This window comes from Trichechus manatus, unplaced genomic scaffold (assembly GCF_000243295.1).
Source record: "Trichechus manatus latirostris isolate Lorelei unplaced genomic scaffold, TriManLat1.0 scaffold00008, whole genome shotgun sequence".
Lineage (NCBI taxonomy): Eukaryota > Metazoa > Chordata > Mammalia > Sirenia > Trichechidae > Trichechus > Trichechus manatus.
In genome coordinates this window covers 29,128,207-29,149,511 of record NW_004443944.1, presented here as the reverse complement: position 1 = coordinate 29,149,511, position 21,305 = coordinate 29,128,207, and the positions used below count along the sequence as shown (strand labels likewise).

The 21,305-nt window shown below is 43.2% G+C and overlaps 1 protein-coding gene across 2 annotated transcripts in view; it reads left to right on the top strand.

The window, feature by feature from the left end:
• Positions 1-21,305, top strand: part of ACSS2 (acyl-CoA synthetase short chain family member 2) — a 49,308-nt gene that overhangs the window by 23,244 nt on the left and 4,759 nt on the right. The window contains exons 3-14 of one of the 2 annotated variants that reach the window (XM_004370413.1): positions 11,938-12,029; positions 12,226-12,329; positions 12,587-12,659; positions 12,933-13,008; positions 13,184-13,298; positions 14,059-14,097; positions 18,438-18,575; positions 19,612-19,782; positions 20,101-20,234; positions 20,434-20,566; positions 20,648-20,704; positions 20,899-20,979. In XM_004370413.1, the coding sequence (XP_004370470.1) occupies positions 11,938-12,029; positions 12,226-12,329; positions 12,587-12,659; positions 12,933-13,008; positions 13,184-13,298; positions 14,059-14,097; positions 18,438-18,575; positions 19,612-19,782; positions 20,101-20,234; positions 20,434-20,566; positions 20,648-20,704; positions 20,899-20,979 (1,213 nt within the window). The remainder of the gene's footprint in view (positions 1-11,937; positions 12,030-12,225; positions 12,330-12,586; positions 12,660-12,932; positions 13,009-13,183; positions 13,299-14,058; positions 14,098-18,437; positions 18,576-19,611; positions 19,783-20,100; positions 20,235-20,433; positions 20,567-20,647; positions 20,705-20,898; positions 20,980-21,305) is intronic. The other variant, XM_004370414.2, reaches the window with a different exon arrangement.

Sequence of the window (21,305 nt, the reverse complement as noted above, 5' to 3'; positions counted from 1 at the left end):
CTGAGGCTCAGAGTGAAGGGAAATTTTTTACAAATTCATATATTGAATTAGGGGTAAACAATAAATCTAGATCTGATGACTCCATAGCCAAAGCCAGAGGTTTTTACCGTGCATAAATAATCACCTGAGGGTCTTGTTAAAAATACAGATTCCTGGACCCTACCTCAGCCTACTGAACCAAAATCTCCAGAGGATGGGGCTACTACTTATATTTTTATAGCCTTCTCAGGTGATTGTGATGTAGAGGGGAGGGGCAAGGTACCTTTACAAAATATTTATTTATTTATTTTTCGTTCTTCAAGAGTAGCAAGGGCTGTCCTATGAGAATTTATTTATTTTAAAAATTTTTTATTGTACTTTAGATGAAGGTTTACAGAGCAAACTAGTTTCTCAATAACCAATTAATACACGTATTGTTTTGTGACACTGGTTGCCAACCCCACAACATGTCAACACTCTCTTCTTCTTAACCTTGGGTTCCCCATTACCAGTTTTTCTGTCCCTTCCTTGCCCCTGGGCTGGTGTGTCCATTTTATCTTGTTTTGTTTTATGGTCCTGTCTAATCTTTGGCTGAAGGGTGAACCTTAGGAGTGACTTCATCACTGAGCTATAAGTGTGTCCAGGGGCCATACTCTCAGGGTTTTTCCAGTCTCTGTCAGGCCAGTAAGTCTGGTCTTTTTTGTGTGAGTGAGTTAGAATTTTCTTCTACATTTTTCTCCACCTCTCTCTGGGACCCTCTATTGTGATCCCTGTCAGAGCCATTGGTGGTGGTAGCTGGGCACAATCTAGTTGTGCTGGACTCAGTCTGGTGGAAGCTGTGGTAGTTGTGGTCCGTTAGTCCTTTGGACTAATCTTTCCCTTGTGTCTTTGGTTTTCTTTTCTCTTTTTTTTTTTCATTCATAAGTTTTTTTTTTTTTTAAATTGTACTTTAGATGAAGGTTTACAGAACAAACTAGCTTCTCATTAAACAATTAGTACACATATTGTTTTGTGACATTGGTTGCCAACCCCATGACATGTCAACATTCTCCCCTTCTCAACCTTGGGTTCCCTGTTACCAGCTTTCCTGTCTCCTCCTGCCTTCTCATCCTTGCCTCTGCGCTGGTGTGCCCATTTAGTCTTGTTTTGTTTTATGGGCCTGTCTAATCTTTGACTGAAGGGTGACCCTGTGAAGTGACTTAATTACTGAGCTAAAAGGATGCCCGGAGGCCATACTCTTTGAGTTTCTTCAGTCTCTGTCAGACCAGTAAGTCTGGTCTTTTTTTTTTTTGTGAGTTAGGATTTTGTTCTATATTTTTCTTTAGCTCTGTCCAGTACCCTCTATTGTGATCCCTGTCAGAGCAGTTGGTGGTGGTAGCCAGGCACCATCTAATTGTGCTGGACTCAGTCTGGTAGAGGCTGTGGTAGTTGTGGTCCATTAGTCCTTTGGACTAACCTTTCCCTTGTGTTTTTGTTTTTTTTTCATTCTCCCTTGCTCCAGATGGGGTGAGACCAGTGGAGTCTCTTAGATGGTCACTCACAAGCTTTTAGGACCCCAGACGCTACTCACCAAAGTAGAATGTAGAACATTTTCTTTATAAACTGTGCTATGCCAGTTGAGCTAGATGTTCCTGGAGACCATGATCCCCACAGCCCTCAGCCCAGTAATTTGGTCCCTCACGGCGTTTGGATGTGTCTGTGGAGCTTCCATGACCTTGCCTTGGACAAGTTGTGCTGGTTTCCCCAGTATTGTGTACTGTCTTACCCTTCACCAAAGTTACCACTTATCTATTGTCTATTTAGTGTTTTTCCCTCCCACCCCCCCGATAACCATCAAAGATTGTTTCTTTTTGTGTGTAAACTAAAAAATAATTATTTAGATGAGTGATCTTAAACTTTTAAAATTGTGAACCTAGAAGAATTTTGAAAAACAGCAGAACTCTTCACACATTTTAAAGTTCATATCTACAAATTTTATCATAAAGGTAAATAATTGCAAATAACCTAATTTCCAGTGTATTTTATATTGTACACATGTATATATACATGTATATGTTGTATATATCTTTGTCAAAGCCTTGGAACTGCAGATTTAACTTGTAATTTTTGGAAAATGTCCAACATATAACCTAATTTACAAAGCCACTTCTCACTGTCAACACAATCAGCCAAATCAGATTTACTTTCTATTAGAAAATGCCTAACTTTCTTTTTCAATTAAAATAAATATGTTAATATATTTCCCTGTGATAATGATTTCACTTCTGAATTATAATTCTAAGAGAGATAAGGCAAGTAGTTTTGCCACTATGAGTTTGTCACCTGGATAAATTGTCACTCCTCTCAATATTTATTTCTTACAGAAACTCTTTGATTTACTTTCTTGAGGCTGTCCCTCAGGAGTTGTACATTCTCATATTGTCTCTTTGTTTGGCACTCTGGAAGTTTTTATGCCCTAGCATTGCACCATAATAAGATCTGAGATAAAAGAAATCAGATATTCTTCTACAAAATGGGAGAAGGGTAATTGTAAAAGGAGACCCAACTCAGACAGATCATTGTTAGGAAAGATTACATATGGAAGTTGAGGATATAGATATTTATTTTCTTAAAACTTTTCCTGCCATGAGAAATGTGCTTCTTAAGAAGTTCAATCAAATATATGAGACCTAATGGGCAACTCCTGCCCAAAAGCAAGATGAAAAGGCAGGAAGGGACAGGAAAACTGTAGAAATGAACACAGGGAACCTGGGATGGAAAGGGGGAGAGTGCTGTCACATTGTGGGGATTGCAACCAATGTCACAAAACAATTTGTGTATAGTTTTTTGAATGAGGAACTAACTTGTGCTGTAAACTTTCACCTAAAGCACAACGAAATTTTATTTAAAAAAAACTTTTCCTGCTCAGGTACACACGGGAATAGAGTACCCTAGCTTGAAGACAAATTATCTAAACAATGCTGGCTACTTAGATAGCAGAGAACCATTGTAATGAATATTTTTGCATGTGGCCATTGTGCTTTAAAGACCAGATGTCACATGTAAAATGGTACTACTGATTGTTCTCACTTTTTCCTGCTGCAGGCATATTCCTGCTTTAGGCAGCATTCTGAATGCTGTGATAATAAAGGATCTCATTTATTTGCTTTGGGTGTTCTTAGGCTTTGATAAGGCCAGCGTGGTATACAGAATGGTAAGAGAACAAGTATGTATGATTTCCCTCCTCTTAGTAGTTATATGTAGGCAGTGGGAAAGGGGTTACCTCTAGATCAACCCAGGTTCTGCCTTCTCAACAAAGAAGAGGTATAGAATCCAACTGGCACCAAAGCCATCTTGGCCAAGGCGAACAGGCACAAGGTCCCTGGATCAAAGCCTAAAAATAGCTGGCAGGAGGGCAAGGTACAATAATAGCTCAGACTCTAGGGCAGGAGTCCTATACCTTGAGCCTCAGCTCTAGGGGCTTCTTTCAGTCTCTCCCATGGCACAGAGTCCAGGACTCAGCCCACTATAGGGGCTCAAGAAACTCTTGATGTGACTCCAAGTCCCATTCCGCAGCTTCCTTGCTCTTTTCCTCTCCGTGTCTACCATTTTCCCCTGCTTGTCCAGCATCTATCTTCTATGTCTGTATCCTCTATTATCCCCTCTTTTCTTCCTTGTTTCCTGTCTCTGATCAGCCTGGATCCAGCTAGTCTTATGAGCAGAGGTAAGTTTGTTCATTCATTCATTCTTTTATCTATTCTTTTCACAATTATGCAGTAGGTAACGACCATGTGCCAAAGAGTTTGTGCTAGGAACTCAGGAGAAAACAAATAAAAAGATATCCTGTCTAATTTAAGGAAGATAAACAGATGTATACCTATGACTGTAATGCTAGGGAAAAAAAAAAAGCCAAGTGTTGTCTTCAGGCAAAAAAGAAAGAGGCAAGTATAAATCAATCAGTCAAACAATTGTGCTAAGAGACAATCTTTCTGGAAAGATTTGTAAAGTTGCCTCTTCTCTCCAAATTAACCTGTATGTTTATTTTAATTCCAATCAAAACCCCAATGAAATTTTTTTATTAAGATATAATTCATATACCATAAAATTCATCCATTTAAAATGTATAATTCAATGGTTTTTAATATTTCACAGAGTTGTGCAGCCATCACCACAATCAATTTTAGAACATTTTTATCATCTCAAAAATAAACCCCGTACTCATTAGCAGTCCTTCTCAGTACCCCCACAACTTCCTGCTCCCCCAGCCCTGGGGAACCACTCATTTACTTTCTGTTTCTATGGATTTGCCTATTCTGGACATTTCATATAAATGGAATCATATAATACGTGGCCTTTTGTGTCCAATTTCTTTCACTTAGCATAGTGTTTTCAAAGTTTATCTATGTTTTAGCATATATTGGTACTTCCTTCCTTTTTATGGACTTACTGTGTGCAGGGTTCTGTGCAAGGCACTGGGGATTCAGCAGTGAATAAGACCAACTTGGTCCCTACGTTTATAAAGCTTACAGTCTAACAGGGGAGACAGATAATAAGCAAAAAGAAGGTAAACAAATAAATAACAAAACAATTACAGCTTAAGAAAAATGCTATGAAGAAAATAAACAGGGTATCAGGAAGGGTGGTCAGAGAAAGCCTCACTAGGGAGGTGGTATCTAAGCTGAGATCTGAAACATGAAATACAGTAAACCATTCGAAGAGTTGAGGAGAGATAGTAAAAGATCATAGCATGCTCTGTTAGTCAGAAGGTCAGTGTGTTTGGAGTCTAGTGAGCAGAATGGGAGATTGGCACAAAATGAAGTTGGAGAAGATGCAAGGCATAGTAGAAGTTTGGATTTTCTTCTAAGTGTAATAGAAGCCATTAAAGGGTTTTAAGGAGGAGGTAATGTGGTCTGTTTATGTTTTTAATAGATCATCTGGAAGATGTATGAATTGGAAGGAGGCAAGAGTGAAGTGGGAGACCAGTTAGGGGGCCATTGTTGTCATCCAGGCAAGAGATGAAGGTGGCTTGAACTAGGGTGGAGGCAATAGAGATATACAGATATTTAAGACTTGCCATCGTGTCCCTCAATATCTTCTTTTTTCCAAGCTAAACATCTCAGTTACTCCATTCTTCCTCTCATAACAGGTTTGAGTCTTCTCATTTGGGTATTTCTCCTCTGGAAGGCCTAATTCACCAGATTAGATCCTGCCCTTTGATATTTTCTGTGAAGAACCCAGTTTTCATCACAAGTGTTCCCCTCAGGTCTTTACTTCTATCTTATGCCTTCCTTTTCTGCTAGTCTAGAGAGCTGAAATCTTCAGTCCAATGACTATCCCTCTCCTATAAAGAAGGGAGCCCTAGTCTTCTCTGCCATTAATCCATTATCAGTCTTTCAATAATTTGATCATGAAGCTTGAGTACCTATTGTGCCAGCTGTGCTTGGAGGGGAGCACGAGGAAGAAGACATAATCTCTGCCCTCTAAGAGCCTAGGATGTAATGGTAAAGATAACACTCAAATAACTATAATCCAAGGTAGAACAGATAGATCACAAGGAAAGTGAGATAAAGGGCCTTGAGAGGAAGGGAGAACTTTCAGCTTTGGGGGTAGGGAGAGAAACTAAGTAGAGAAAGGGGGAAACGAGGGAAGACATCATGGAAAATGTTAATTTGAAGCACCTGGGGGTGGGGCGTAGTGGCAGGGAGTGCTATTATATATAGGATGGTCAAGGATGTCTTCACTGAGATGCTAACATTTGAGCAATGACCCAAAGATAGGGAATACAGCCATGTGGATACATGGTGTAATAATGCTCCAAGCAGAGGACATTGTGTGCCCTCTGTGGTCAAACGTGCTTGGTGTTTTTGCCAAACACTAAGGAGGCCATGTGTCTGAGGCAGAGTGAATGAGATGAAGAGAGAATAGTAGGAGATGAGGACTCTGAGTTAGTGAGGGGCCAAATCATGTAGGAACTAATAGGCCATTGTATTGACTTTGACTTTGACTCAAAATGACTTGGGATGCCATTCAAGCATTTTGAGCAGAGGACACGTGATCTAACTTACCTGACGGTTGTTTTGGACTAGGATGGTAAAGGTAGACAAAAAGAGAAGTAGTCCAATTCTAAATATAATTTGAATCAATAATTGGATTACAGTAAATTTGGAGAGTGTTAAGTGATGAGGTAATTGGAAAAGGCTCCCTGGAGGAGGAAGATGAAAAGGACATAGTGACTGTACACTTTGGGTTGTATCACTAACCATGTGGCTTCCAGGTGCAGGGGAAGTAGTTTGGTCTGTAGCATGGGTTCCCAATTGGTAACCCATTAGCTAAATCTGTCATTAATCATTTTGTTTGTCCCACAATATTTAAATTTTTTAAAATTAGTTGTTGATGCTTAAAAATTCAGAAGTTTTAACAAAAATGGATTCCAGGCCTCTCTTGAAAAACTGAAAAAATTGGCATCACTGAGCCCTTATTCCCAGAGGGCAAAAATTGACAAGATCTAAGTTTGAGTACTGGGTGCTTCCTTTTGCCAGAGCATGTATTCACCAGTTTTCCAGTCCCTGCACCTCCCTATTGTTTCCCCAAAACTGAGGCTGTCATTGCACATGTGCTGCTGTTTTTTTCCAGAAAAATAAAGAAGCTGAATTATTTTTTGTCTTTCTCAAAAGAAAAATTTCTTTTAATTTTTTAAAAATTTCAATATTTCATGTAATCTAATATGTCAAAAATATTATCATTTCAACACGTAATCAACATAAAAACTAATGAGATATTTTACATTCTTTTTTTCATACTAAGTGTTCTAATCCAGCGTGTATTTTACACTCACAGTGCATATTTTACATATCTCAATTTAGGCTATCCACAGTTCAAGTGCTCAATAGCCACATGTGGCGAGTGGCCACCATACTGGAATTTAAAAAAAATTTTTTTATTGTGTATTAGGTGAAAGTTTACACAGCAGATTAGTTTCCCATTCAATAGTTTGTACATAAAGTGTTCCATGACATTGGTTTCATTCCCCACAATGTGTCAGCACTCTCCCCATTTCCACCCTTGTTTCCCCGTTTCCTTTCGTCTTGATTTTCTACCCATTCTTGCCTTCTTATCTTTGCTCTTGGTCAAATATTGCCTTTATGAGCTCATAGAATTGATTGTTCTAAGGAGCACATTCCTCTCGGGTGTTATTGTTTATTTTGTGGGCCTGTCTATTAGTTTGGCTGAAAGATGGTCTCTGGGAATGGCTTCAGTCTCTTAAGGCCATAGTCTCGAGGGTTCCTCCAGCCTCTGTTAGACCAATAAGTCTGGTCTTTTTTGTGAATTTGACTTTTTGTTCTACAATTTTTCTCCCACTCTGTCCGGGACCCTCTGTTGTGATCCCAGTCAGAGCAATCGGTAGTGGTAGGTGGGCACCCACTAGTTCCTCTGGTCTTGGGGTCTTGTAGGCTATGGTACATGTGGTCCATTAGTCTTTTGGACTAATCATTCCCTTGAATATTTGGTTTTCTTCACTCTCCTTTCCTCTGGTTGGTAAGAGACCAATAGATGTATCTTAGATGGCCACTTGCAAACTTTTAAGACCCTAGACACTACTCACCAGAGTAGGATGCAGAACTTTGTCTTTGTGAACTATGTTGTGCCAATTGATGTAGATGTCTTCCGAGTCTATGTTCCTTCGCCTCTGAGCCTAGGAATTTCGTCCCACAAGGTGTTTGTTTATATCTAAGTTGCCCTGCCTGTGGCCCCTGTGTGTTCTATTGTCTATATTAATATATAAGCAACATCTACAGTTATAGTTATATATGTAGAAATATCCACCACCCAACCTATATCTGCAGGTGGATATATTCGCTTATACCCTCCACGCCTCTTGGCATACCTATCTACCTATAGAAAAATGTCTTTTGATATGGTCCACATCACTTACTTATATCACCTGCCTAAGCCCTGTAGATTTTTTTGCTTACAGCTAACTCCCAGTATAGAGGAAGGAGGCTTGGACCCTGAGTCCTGTCAGCAACCCACCATGTGACCCCAAGCACAGAAAATAGCCTCTGTGGATTTCAGAGTTAGGAGACTAAACTGGATATTCTTTTGAGAGCTCTAACATCCTGGAAGGCTTGGGATATCGTAGTTGGCCAGTATCCCTTCCTCAGCCCCCAATCTGTCAGTGGCCCCAGCCCGGTGTGTATGTCAGAGAAAGAAGACACTGACTGGAAGGAGTAAGGTGCTTATATCAATAATGTATAACTCAAGCCCATAGCCAGGGAGAAGAATGTACACGGTGGTGTGTGTGTGTGTATATGTAGCAGCAAGTGGACTTAAGTAAGCTATACTTGTATGGGTTTGTGCTTATCTGTTTCTGTATACCTTCTATGGATGGACTTTATTCTAGGTGCTAGGGAATTAGCAGTGAACAAGACAGACAAGATCTCTGCTCTCATGGAGCTTATATACTACAGATAAAATACAAAGAGTGGGAAATTCCAGGAAGAAAACAAAACAAAATGATTTGATAGAGTTTGTGGAAGGACACGCTGTACATGTAAGTGGGTACATAAATGCGGTGCGTATACTTGCAGATCGGCCCATGTCTGAGACCTGGGTGCATATTTTTATACTTATTTGTGCAAATGGGCAGGTTTTTGCCTAGAATGTTTATATATTAATATGTGTGATTTTATGCATGCTAGTGAACACAGGTCAGCTGGTTGGTGATACATGTGGCGAAGTGTACATGACTTGTGGTATATGTGGGCATTCAGCCCTAACTGGAGACATTCTGAAGTTCCTGTGTCACTTGTCAGTGGGACAGTTAAGGAAATGGCATTTCTGTCCCTGGCATTCAGGGCTATTTGCCAGCTTCCTCGCTCCCTGTTCCTTCCCAGTTTACTTAGCTCCCTGTACTTGGCTCTGCTCAGTCCTAGGAGGCTAAGCCAAAGAGAGGACAATAACTGACTTATTGAACCAGGATCTGGAAAGAGGCTGAGAACCTTCTGTAACCTCTGTCCATAAGAAAAGACCTGTCTTCCCTGCAGTCCCTATCCTTCACAGTATGAGGGAAAAGAGTCCTGACTTGAAGTCAGAAGACCTGAGGGTCTATTCTTGGCTCTGCCACTTATTATTGTGTGACTTTGGCCAAGTTACTACATCTCTTTGGGTTTCATAAATACTCTGGGTAGTAAGGAAGAAGAGCAAGCACAATGGCCTGGAGTGCTTAGGGAGGGTTATGTAGTGCTGGTGCCTTAAAGGGGAGAAGGAAGGGCATTCTGAGCAGGGGAAATGACATGGTCAAAAGTGTGGAGGTGGGCCTGAGCTTTGTGTGTAAGGGAAGCCAGGGGGAAACCACTTAAAATAAAATTAAAATTTCTTACAATTGCCTACAAGGACCCGTGTGATCTGGCTGCTGCCTACCTCTCATTCTTACCCTCCTTCTTGCTAACTATGCCCCAGCTATGCTGGCTACTTTCAGTTCTTTGAATAGACCAAGCTCATTATTGCCTCAGTGCCTGTCCATCTGATGTTCTCTCTGTCCAGCATACCCTTCCTAAGTATTCATATGGTTGTCTACTTCTCATTACTCAGGTCTTAGCTCAAATATCACCTCTCCAAGGAAAGGCCTTCCTGGATAATTCTGTCTAAATTGGTTGACACCTAGTATTTATCAATATTTAAAATGCACACACTCTTTCACCCAACAATTCCACTTCTAGTAATTTGTCCTACAGATATACTTGCAAGTGAGTAAAATGACATGTGAATAAAGACATTCATTGAGGCATTTATTTGTTAAATAAATTATGGTACATCCAAATAGTGGAATATTATGTAGCTGACAGAGAATGAAACAGCTCTATATGTCTTGATGGGGAACGATATCATAGTATATTGTTAAAAAGTTTTTAATAAAGCAAAATGATCGAGCTCTACACTTAAGATTTGTGCAGTTTTTTGAATGCGTATTTCACTCAATGAAAATTTTTTATGAGGATACAGAATAATGTGTATAGTATGCTATCATACGTGTAGGAAAAAGGAGCACATATAAATATAAATACATGTATGTAGTCCCTGGGTGATGCAAATGGTTAATCCTCTCAGCTGCTAACCAAAAAGGTTGGAAGTTCCATTCCACCCAGAGGCACCTTGGAAGAAAGTCCTGGTGATCTACTTCCAAAATATCAGCCAATGAAAACCCTATGGAGCACAGTTCTACTGTGACACACATGGGGTCACCCTGAATCGGAGTTGACTTGTTGGAACTGGTTAATGCTTGTCTAACAGGCCTGTCCCTTGGGTAGAGCAACTCTCCTTACCCTACCACTCCATGCTTGGGTGGGGACTATGAGGTGCTTACCTCTTTTCTGAACAGCATTACAATTCAATTTTAAAATGTCTGTCTTCAGTGATATCCCAAGGATCTTATGAAAGATACTAACAGTGTAACCTTCTTCCAAAGTGATTATCTTGGTCATTCCACACTAGTTGAGTTGCCTTTGGCCTTTCATCCTACTAGGGGTGGCCCTGTCTGCATGTTGACTATCTCTGGTATGTTACTCAAAATACTAGTGGTTGTGTCTAGGTAGGGTGACTGGGAGATAGGGATGGGAGGGACACTTGTCATTACTTATCATTTTATGTAATATTGTTTGTATGTATTACCTATTCAGAAAATCATGAAATTAAAAAAAGAAAAACATTGAGGGGAATGTTTTTGTAGCTAAATCTTTGCATGCTATCATAAAAATTACTTAAAATAAAAAATATTTCTCCCCAGTTGCTCATTATTATATCCTTCTGCTTTGTTTCCTCCATAATGCTGGTCATAATCTCAAATTATCATGGTTACAGTTGTTACTTATTACCTGCATTACTATTGCAATAAGCTTCATGATGACAGGGACCTTGCTTATATTGTTAATCAGTGCCTTATCTATGTATGTGTATTATAACACATAGTAGGTGTTGAATAAACAAATGAAAGAAGACTGAAGAAAACCAGGCTAAAGCCTAGGGAGGAATGGGAGTTAAGGCTGAGTCGCAACCCATTGCCATCAAGCTGATTCCAACTCATGGCGATCCTACAGGACAGAGTAGAACTGCCCCATAGGGTTTCCGAGGCCGTGCATACTGCCACATCTTCTCCCATGGAGCAGCTGGTGGGTTTGAACCGCCTACCTTTCGGTTAGCAGCCGAGAGCTTAACCACTGCACCACCAGAGCTCCTCTAAGGCTAAGTAACCCGTTGCCGTTGAGTTGATTCCGACTAATAGCGACCCTATAGGACGGAATAGAACCGCCTGATGGGGTTTCCAAGGAGTGGCTGGTGGATTCGAACTGCTGACCTTTTGGTTAGCAGCCAAGCTCTTAACTACTACGCCACCAGGGCTCCGTTAAGGCTGAGTAGGTAGGTAGAAATCAGCTGATAGAGGAGGTAATTCGGAAACTTTAAATGTGCGTTGGAATTACCTACTGATTCCTTACACCAGCCTGTATAAAGAGGGTTTAATAAAGAAGCAGATTCTTGTGCCCTGTGATTCTGATTTAGTAGGTCTGAGCTGGGGCCCTGGAATCTACGTTGTAACTATTTTCCTAGGCGATTTGGGTGCAAGTGATCTGAAGACCCCACTTTAAATAACACTAATGCAGTCTTGATACCTCACTCTGGAAGAATCACAACTATGATATCATTTTCCATTGGATGTAAGAGAAAGGACCATCCTACCATTTTATGGTTAAAACTGAGGCTCAGAGATGGACAGTGCATTTTCCAGTGAGACACAGCAAGTGTATAAAGTATCTTGAAAGGCCAAAGCATCTGAACAGTCATCTCAAGGTGTGGTGGCAGGTGGCAGCTGGACATTCCTACACCTTGGTGTTACTGGATGGATTTTCTGACTATCCATGTTTTTTTTTTTTTGTTTGGGAAAGATGTTATACTTCCTAATGACTTGTTCTTTCTGGTGTGTCTCAGGGAGGGCAATGAGCCAGAGGAGACTACTCACATCACCTACCTTGAGCTTCTAGTCCAAGTATGTCGGTTCAGCAATGTTCTACGAAAACAGGGTGAGTGTAGGGGTATGGGAAGGGGACTGGGGGCCTGGCCTTGGGATATCTGAAGACTTAGGGTAAATGGGCAAGGAATGGAAGGAATCTGGTAACAGGAACAGAAGAGGTCCACTGGCAGGGACCAGCTGCATAGGAAGGAGTGAGTAGGAGCAGGAAGGGTCCATGGTTCATGGTCTGTGTCCTTTACCTGCAGGCATTCGGAAGGGTGACCGAGTGGCCATCTACATGCCCATGATCCTGGAGCTGGTGGTGGCCATGCTGGCATGTGCCCGCCTTGGGGCTCTGCACTCCATTGTGGTAGGAGTTTTAGCTGGTAAAAGGGGGCAGGGGTGGGAAATGGGGCTCTGGAGAAGTAGGTTGGGCCTGGAAGATGGAGTGTCTTAAATACCAAACTAAGGAGTTTAGAATGTTTCTACCATAGGCCCATATCAGTTATCCAGTTTCTTCTAGGCCCCTGGCTTAGAGACCCTGAAGGTTTCATGAGTGACTCTTTTCTTTGGTCACTCAATCCTTGGAGCCTCCCTTCTTCCTCAGTCTTTCTTCCCCTTCCCTAGTTTGCAGGCTTTTCTGCAGAATCTCTATGTGAACGGATCGTGGATTCCAGTTGCAGCCTTCTCATCACTGCAGGTGAGTAATTCTCTCACCCCTTCTCTAAACTCCTCCCCCTCCACTCAGAGTTTTGGTTTTCAATTAGCTCATTAGTATTTGGGATTGCTCACTGTAGAGAGTAGAGACTGCCTGCCTTTCCTCTCCTTGTCCTGCCTCAGATGACCCTCAGGTGAAAGAGTCAGAATCAAGAGACCCACTCAGGAAGGGTTCTTTGGACATTGTGCTAACTAGGGTTAAGTGGCTAAAGGTGTGTTGTCCTTCTAAGGCATGAATGTCTGTTGTTCCCCAAAGATGCCTTCTATAGGGGGGAAAAGCTTGTGAACCTGAAGGAGCTGGCTGACGAGGCCCTGGAGAAGTGTCGGGAGAAGTAAGTGTGTTTGGCCAGATGGCTACTGCCTTGGGTCGACTGGGCCTTTTCCTAGTGCCAGGTTCTGGGGCTCAGACTCCTTTTATCCCCCCTACCCTAGATGGACCTGGGTGGGTCCTGCTAAATTATCTTTTGAGACAACCAGTGCACCACTTCAGGCTTTTATTTCCTCCAGGGGTTTCCCAGTGAGATGCTGCATTGTGGTCAAGCACCTAGGACGGGCAGAGCTGGGCATGGGTGACTCCCCCAACCAGCCCCCTCCGATTAAGAGGCCATGCCCAGATATGCAGGTGAGTCTGGTATTTCTCTGCCCTCCTCTGGGCTCAAATTGGCTCCCTCTTCCTGCCCAGGAAGTTCTTGATAGCCTCCTAATGGTGAGGTTCTGGGAACAATCCTAGGAATGCCTCCTGTGGAAGAGCTGGGAACTGGGGGACTTCGACTTTGAATGTGGGTAGAGAGCCCCTGTACCTCAGGGGACCTTAGCATGAGAGATTGTGAGGGAGACCCTTGTGCTAGTTGGGATATCCTGGTGGGCAGAGGGGATCTTCAGGGCTTGGGCTTGGGTTAGAAATGTGACTTGGATATGTAGTTACCTTGATTACACTGGGCTGTGGTTTGGGGTAGACTGCTTTTGTGAACTAGGGAATACTTACCATGGAAGGACCAGGGTCTGGGCCTCAATCTATGGCCCTTCTTAGCTTTGGATATAGTATTTCTGATGGGAACAGTAGAAGAGCCCAGTGGCAGCCTCCAGATCTGAGGGGCATGAGGGATGAAAGTTCCAGTGTCCAGAGGGACAAAAATTTCCTGAGATTCTGTGACTTGAGGGGCCCTGAGTTGTCTTGGGGCTGGAGAGGCTATAGTCTATTCTTGGTTGGTTGGAGACCCCCATCAGTATTAGGGCTGGGATGAGGATCAAGAAAATGGAGGCTGGACCAGTGAGATGCAGCCTGAGTACAGGCAACCAGGGATTTGGGGCACACTGATCTTTCCCTCCTGCTCCCCAATACTCAAGCCCTGCTCACCAGCTTTTCCATGGGCTGTTAACAGGGAAAGCTGAAAGTGAAATCCAAGCGCATCAGGCCCCAGGTATCTACCTCTGCACTGCCTTGGGCACTGCTTCCCTGCATGCTTGTCTGTGTGTCCATCTGTTCTTTGCCTGTTTGCCCCATTGAGTTGGCTGCCAGGCCCAACTCCCTTCCTCCTGTCCCTGGCCTGTTGCCATCTAAGCCACTCTGAAGGGTTGTGAAATCAAATGCCTCTTGTTGCCTTTCTGAACTGGCATAGAGCATGGATCTTAGAGAAGTAGCAACAGATACCCAGTTTCACTCCTGCTGCTCAGGACCTTTGTGGGAGAGGGGACCAAGTAACTTGCCAGAAAGCATTTGCTGTGCACTTAGCTGAGGCAGAGCCAGGAGACAGGAGGAGGAGCACATGGAGGAGGTACAGACTCCGACCTGGGGAATTCACCATCTAGTTTACATACTACTTTGGGTTTTATAAACTGCATATAAATTATCTAATATTAAGGGCCAAATTCAACAAAAATCACATCGTAGATGGTTCTAAGCAGAAAGATACTTTTAAGTGAGGGATCAAAGCAGATTAGTATTGAGGAGAGAGTGGGCCTGGAATCCAAAAACCTGGACACCAATTTTTAGCTATATGACCTTGAATAAGTCACCTCTCTTCTCCAGGCTTCAGTTTCCTTATCAGTAATGGAGACATAATAATTCATGCTTAAAAAATCAAAACATAAAGCCCACTGTACCTCTGAGCTTTATCATCCTCATAGGGTGCTTACTCTAAATGCTCTATGATTTACTGCTTAGGTTAGTGGTAGTTATAAGCCCTTTTTCTATATTCTCACTAGCATGGTGGAGACAGATCTGATTCCTAACAGACATTGCTTCCCCTTTAAAACGCAGACAGGGGCCGAAGCTTCTTCTCTTGAAAAAGGTATCAAACTTAGTGGTTTAGAGTATAGGTTCTGGAGCCAAACTACTTGGGTTCAAATCCTGACTCTGTTACCTGCTACTGTGTAAGCTTGCACAAGTTACTTAACCTCTCTTGCCTCTGTTTCCTCATCTGGAAAGTAAGTGTAATAACTGTACCTACCTGATAGGACTTTATCAATATATGTAAAGAGCTTGGCATTTAGTAACTTGATAGTATACTCGTTAAATGTTAGCTTTTATTGTTTCCCCTTAACATAACAGACAGGCTAGCATTTCTAAAAAAGAGGCTAGCATTTCTAAAAAAGAGACCAGAAAAGAATGAACAAATTCTTTTTTTTTTCTTTTTTATTGTACTTTAGATGAAAGTTTAGATGAAAGATGAACAAATAGTTTCTCATTAAACAGTACACATATTGTTTTATGACAATAGTTAGCAACCCCACAACATGTCAACACTGTCCCCTCTCAACCTTGGGTTCCCTATTACCAGCTTTCCTGTCCCCTCTTGCCTTCTAGTCCTTGTCCCTGGACTGTTGTGCCCTGTTAATCTTGTTTTATTTTATGGGGCTGTCTAATCTGTGGCTGAATGGTCAACCTCAGGTGAACACATTCTTGAATTCTTAATTCAAGACCCTTAGGCCATAAGCTCTTGGATTTTTTTTCTTTTTTTTGAGGTGCAAAAAATCAGTTACCAAAAACCAGTGTATAAAAATAGGCTTACAAAGTCAAGGTTGGTTGATCTGGGAGAATTGCAGTCAAATCTGCATAAATCTTGGCAGAGTTCCAAACACTCTTCATCCTTAAGCAATCTTCAAGCAGGGGTGGATTATCCAATAGTCAAGGTAAGCACAGTGCTTACTTTGCTTACCAGATCCCCTGTAGTGAACAATTTCACATTTTTTCAACACATCAAAGATTCTGCTTCTAGGTATGGCTGGCATCTGTCTCTCAATCCCCCACAGCACCTTCCTATAGACTCAAAGCCTCTTTTCAAATTTACCATCCCTTACAGGGATGGATTACTCAGGCTTACAGGCTTATTTGTGCTTACTTACTAATCTATAGTGAACAATTTCACAAAATCATGTAAAATTGTTCACTACAGATTAGTAAGTAAGCAAAGTAAACACTGTGCTTACCTTGCCTATTGGATAATCTGCCCGTCTTCAAGGGAAGGTCTGGCAGATTTTGAAGGTACCCTCCTCAACGGTATTAACTATGACCTCTCTCATGTTGCTCTCCCACACCTGGCAGCTAAGACTATCTGGGCCCCAGGACAAAGGCCAACTCCAATCCTTGTTTTAGAAAATTCAGACCTTTTCCTGGTTCAAAGCTCTAGGCCCTAATAGGCACACACCTAATTCACAGCCAATGTTTGCTCCACTAATTAAACTCATCTGGCTTCCTGGTGCTGACTATTGGCTGCCCACCTTGAGCACCTGCCCTCCTCCGGATACACACACCCATAAGGGAAACAGTTTTATAAAAGTCTTCTCATTCCACGGCCACAGTATAACTATGCCTCGCCCTTACGTGTACTTAGTGCGTTTTCTATGACAGGTCACACCAATACTGTAGACTAGCACCATTTGTCCACAGCAATATTGACACATTTCTGCTAAAATACATTAATACCCTCATCTCATGCAGATCATTTGGTGGGAAAAAAAGTGTCCATGTAACAATGTATGTGTCAATTCACATGACTCTTCCACTAAAAAATAAGGTGTGTTCTTGTGCTTTCTAGCTTGTGGGCGGCTTTTCTTTTTTCTTTTTCTTATTATTTTTAATAGCAACCTCACTAGACTTGGGCTAGTCATTCTTAGAATGCTTATATGCCAGAAACTTTAAGTTCTCTATAGTAAGGGGCAGGTGGTACAGAAAAGGGGGTGTAGCTGGAGAGTCATTTTATAATTTATCAAGGTATGGATCTAACACTTCGGCTTTTTTAAATCAAATATGCACACAAATAAATCAGCATACATCCATGTAGTGGGAGAAAGGTGTTTCTCACACACTGCCATGTCTACCTGCCAGCGAGGGCTATAGAATATACAAGAGGCTAATGGTTATGAAAAGGTTTTGTGACAGCTAAAGCAAACCTCAAACAGTCCCGTCGTCATTTCCCAGGGGAGCCCAGTGAGCTGTGGACTACCCTCTGTCCCTCCTGACATTCGCTAGTTTTCCCCTGGTGCAAGCCAAGGCTTAATGTTTACTAGCTAATACCTTTCTCTTTTGATCTTCCTCAAATTCTGTAAGACCACTGGGGCAAGAATGATAATTCTCATTTTAAAAAGGAGTGATTTAAGAAAAAGTGACTTGTCCAAAGTCATATATACTAGGAAGTGGCAGAACTGGGATTGAAATTCAGTGCAGTTTTTGGACAAACTCAGGGAATCCAATTTCACTAGCAGAGAGCAAACTCAGAAAACTGGTTGTTCAAAGAGGTGATGTGGTAAAGAAAGGAAAAGAGTTTCAAGGAGAGTTTAGAGAAATTCCAGGCACTTGGGTATAGAGCCCTTTTCCACCAACTTGAAGCAAAGCTTCCTGCTGAATGGAACCTGTCCCTTTAAGCAAAAAGTCTCTGTAGGAAACCCCATTGATGCCAGTGCTGTAAGGGCAGGGGAAGAGCAAAGGGAAGTTCCTGTGGATGTGGGGGAGGTCTGGACATGCAGGAAAAGGTGCTTGGACCAAGATGTGTTGACTTCTTTTGCTACCAACTAACAGGGTCAGGTGCCTGCCTTACCTGTGGGCTATAACTAATCTTGCATTTCTAAATCGTGTGGTGTCTGCATCCCTGCTGATGAGTCAATGGCACCATAAGTTCATATGTGTGTATGCAGGCCTGTATGTGCACATAGTCAGTTATCAAACAAAAATTTATAATTTATTAGTGACTTTTGATACCAGATACTTTGCTAGGTATTAGGGAACTGGAATTAAAAAGCAGACAGACATGACACTGCCATCGTAGATATCACTATCTAGTTGGGAAAACAGTAATTAAGTAAACAACTAAATAAAATAGTTGGAAGTATGTGCTGTGTGGGAAAGAAGTATGGTGCTGTGATCAAGAATAAAAGCAGAAGTGGGAATGGGGTGTGGGACTCTACAAGATACTGTTCAGTGAAAGCCTCTCCAAGAAAGTGACATTTAAGCTGAGAATTAAAGGATGAGAAGGGATCAATCAAGTAGCGTTCCTCAGCCTGAGGCCAGGTAAGGGGAGTTCTGAGGTAGGAGTTGAGGAAGGGATGCCAGGGTGCTGGGAGTGCCCAGGAAGCCTACTATTCTACTCCTGTTTTCTCTGCCCAATTCCACCTCAAGGGCTCTCCCTCCGTTCCTCCCTTGAGGCACCCCCTATCTGCTAGTCCCACCTAGGCTCCTCCAGATCCCAGGGAGGGGTGTTTCTTGCCCCTACCTTGACCTGTTCAGAGTTTTTCCTTGCCTGTTCCTGTCTTCCTCCTGCTACAGATCTCCTGGAACCAGGGGGTTGACTTGTGGTGGCATGAGCTCATGCAAGAAGCAGGGGATGAGTGTGAGCCTGAGTGGTGTGATGCTGAGGACCCACTCTTCATCCTATACACCAGTGGCTCCACAGGCAAACCCAAGGCAAGTGTGTATGTGTGTGTGTACTGTGTATATAGGGGTGAGAAGTGATTTTTTGAGGAGCATGTAATGACATGAATTTTACTCTACAACCCTGAGTTTCAGAAATGTCACATAACTTTTTCTAAACCAAATTAAGACATAAAATTCTCAATTTTTAGGTAGTGAGAAATTCAATTTTAGGCATGTTTTAATGCACCCCTCCCACCAGGGTGAGACAGTTCTGGTGGGGGCTTTCATGGTGCCCAGAAAGGAGAAAATAGTCAGTCCATGTGGCTGACATGGATGTTCCTTCCCATGCCTTCATGGTTTGGTTGAAGGAGAGTTTCCCTGTCAACTCCAGGCTAAAGGTAGGCACAGGAATCCCTCTTGGACTCCCGGGACCACAGCTCTTAAGAGTTCACTCCTTTACACATGCCACATTGTTAACGTCTAGTCACTCACCACGGCACAGTGTGGGAACTGGGCATTGGCTTCTACCATTCCTGGAAGCACTTAAGAAAACTCTGACTCTTAGATTTACTTGAAAGCTACGTTACACTACCATCTACCCACCCACTCCTAAATTCTTCTCTCCATATGCTTTGGACTATCCCTCAGTGGGCCTTTAGAAACATGATTTTGGCCCCTTCTTCCTAGGGTTGGCATAGGGATGGAATGAGCAAAGAGGATTGTGTTTTTCCCCCTACTAACTTACTCTGTGAATGTATAATTAAGTGTATATGTACCAATACACAACAAGGATGCTATTAAATGTGTGCTAGAAGAAGTGTACATGTATGAGAGTGATGTGGGTGGCTCAGAAATACCATCTGAGGGTGTGGGTGAGATAATGGACTGACTATGCATGTGTAGGGTGCAAGGAAATGAGATGGGAACATGGAGAAAAGGAGATTGAAGAGAGATGGATGCTATGAAAGGGTTGCTGGCAGGGCCAGAATCCTTGAGATGATCTTCCTCCAGTTCTCCTCCAGCCTTCATTTGGTGGTCAGTGGAGATGGGTAGAAAACCCCAACCTGAGGCCCTATTCTTCCTACAGGGTGTGGTACACACAGTTGGGGGCTACATGCTTTATGTGGCCACGACCTTCAAGTACGTGTTTGACTTTCACCCGGAGGACGTGTTCTGGTGCACAGCAGACATTGGCTGGATCACTGGCCATTCCTATGTCACTTATGGGCCACTGGCTAACGCTGCCACCAGCATTTTGGTGAGAAGGGAGCTGGGTCGTATGGCCACTTGGCCTAAAGTTGGGGATGGACAAGACGATCCTGGGTGACTAACTCCCAAGGCCACTTGGTCTAGAGACAGGAGGACTTACACAGTCACCTGTTTCCTGGACTTTGGAGAAAGAGGAGTCCTGAGGGGATTGTGTACACTGACTAGAAAGGCCTCTTGGCTTGTCTGGTCAGGGAGTAAAGATACTGGGGTTGGTTAGAAAGGGCAAAATACTGAGCCTGAGGGTATGGTAGGGGGATGGTGAAGCTACTGGAAAAGACCAGGGATGACCAGTCTTCACTGGGGTCAGTTTGAGGGGATCCCTACATACCCAGACGTGGGCCGCATGTGGAGCATTGTGGACAAGTACAAGGTGACCAAGTTCTACACAGCACCCACAGCCATCCGCCTGCTCATGAAGTTTGGAGAGGAACCTGTCACCAAGTGAGACCCCTCCCCTCCCTAGCTGCTGCCCCATGGGTGTCCCTCAGATCTGGGTACTGGCCTTTGTGCATAATCCATTCCATTCTGTTGCCCCAACTCCCTGGCCTAGAATAGGGAAGGGGGCAGAAGAGCCTGAGCATGTCTTCCTGGATCCCAGTGGTACTCAGAACCTTCTTCTCTCCCCACTCTCCTGCCCAAGGCATAGCCGGGCATCCTTACAGGTGCTAGGCACAGTGGGTGAACCCATCAACCCTGAGGCCTGGCTGTGGTACCACCGGGTGGTAGGTGCCCAGTGCTGCCCCATTGTGGACACCTTCTGGCAGACAGAGACAGTGAGTGAGGGGTTCAGAGGGCTGGGGCTCAGGGACAGTGTGCAAGGACTGACTCAAGCCCCTAATCTCTGACTTCCACAGGGTGGCCACATGCTGACCCCCCTCCCTGGTGCCACACCCATGAAGCCTGGTTCTGCTGTGAGTGAGGCTACCCTGGCTGGTCCTGGGCTAGGCAGGGGTAGGGTCTTAGAGCATTTGATCTACCTGGAGGGTGAGGACTGGACTGATATGTGTAAGGAAGTTGGGGTGCCAGGGCTTCTTGGGAAAGGTAGGGAGTTGAGTAAGAGTTGCCTCATTCCTCTCCTTGGTCCCTGTCTCCTGTTTGCTTCTAGACCTTTCCGTTCTTTGGCGTAGTTCCTGCAATCCTGAATGAGTCTGGGGAAGAGCTGGAGGGTGAAGCTGAAGGTTATCTGGTGAGGCCTTGGTCCTAGCGGGTTTTTTGAGGTGTGTGTCTGGGCGGGGGGAGGTCCACAAAGGGGTACTGTACTTTGCTTCAAGGCTTAGAATCTAATTTCTCCTGGTAGTTGCTTGGGGCTGAAGCTCCATATTTGGGGGTTTGTCCTCTGCTAGAAGACCCTGAGGGGAATCCTTCTGAGTACTTTGCCTGCATCTCTGCCCTTTGGACCATGAGGCTCCTAAGGGCCCTTTTAGAGTCTGCTCAAAGACTCCTAAGACAACGTTTTGGGTCTGGAAGATTTAGTCCCAGCTCTTCCTTTGACAAACATTCTAGAGTGAAAAG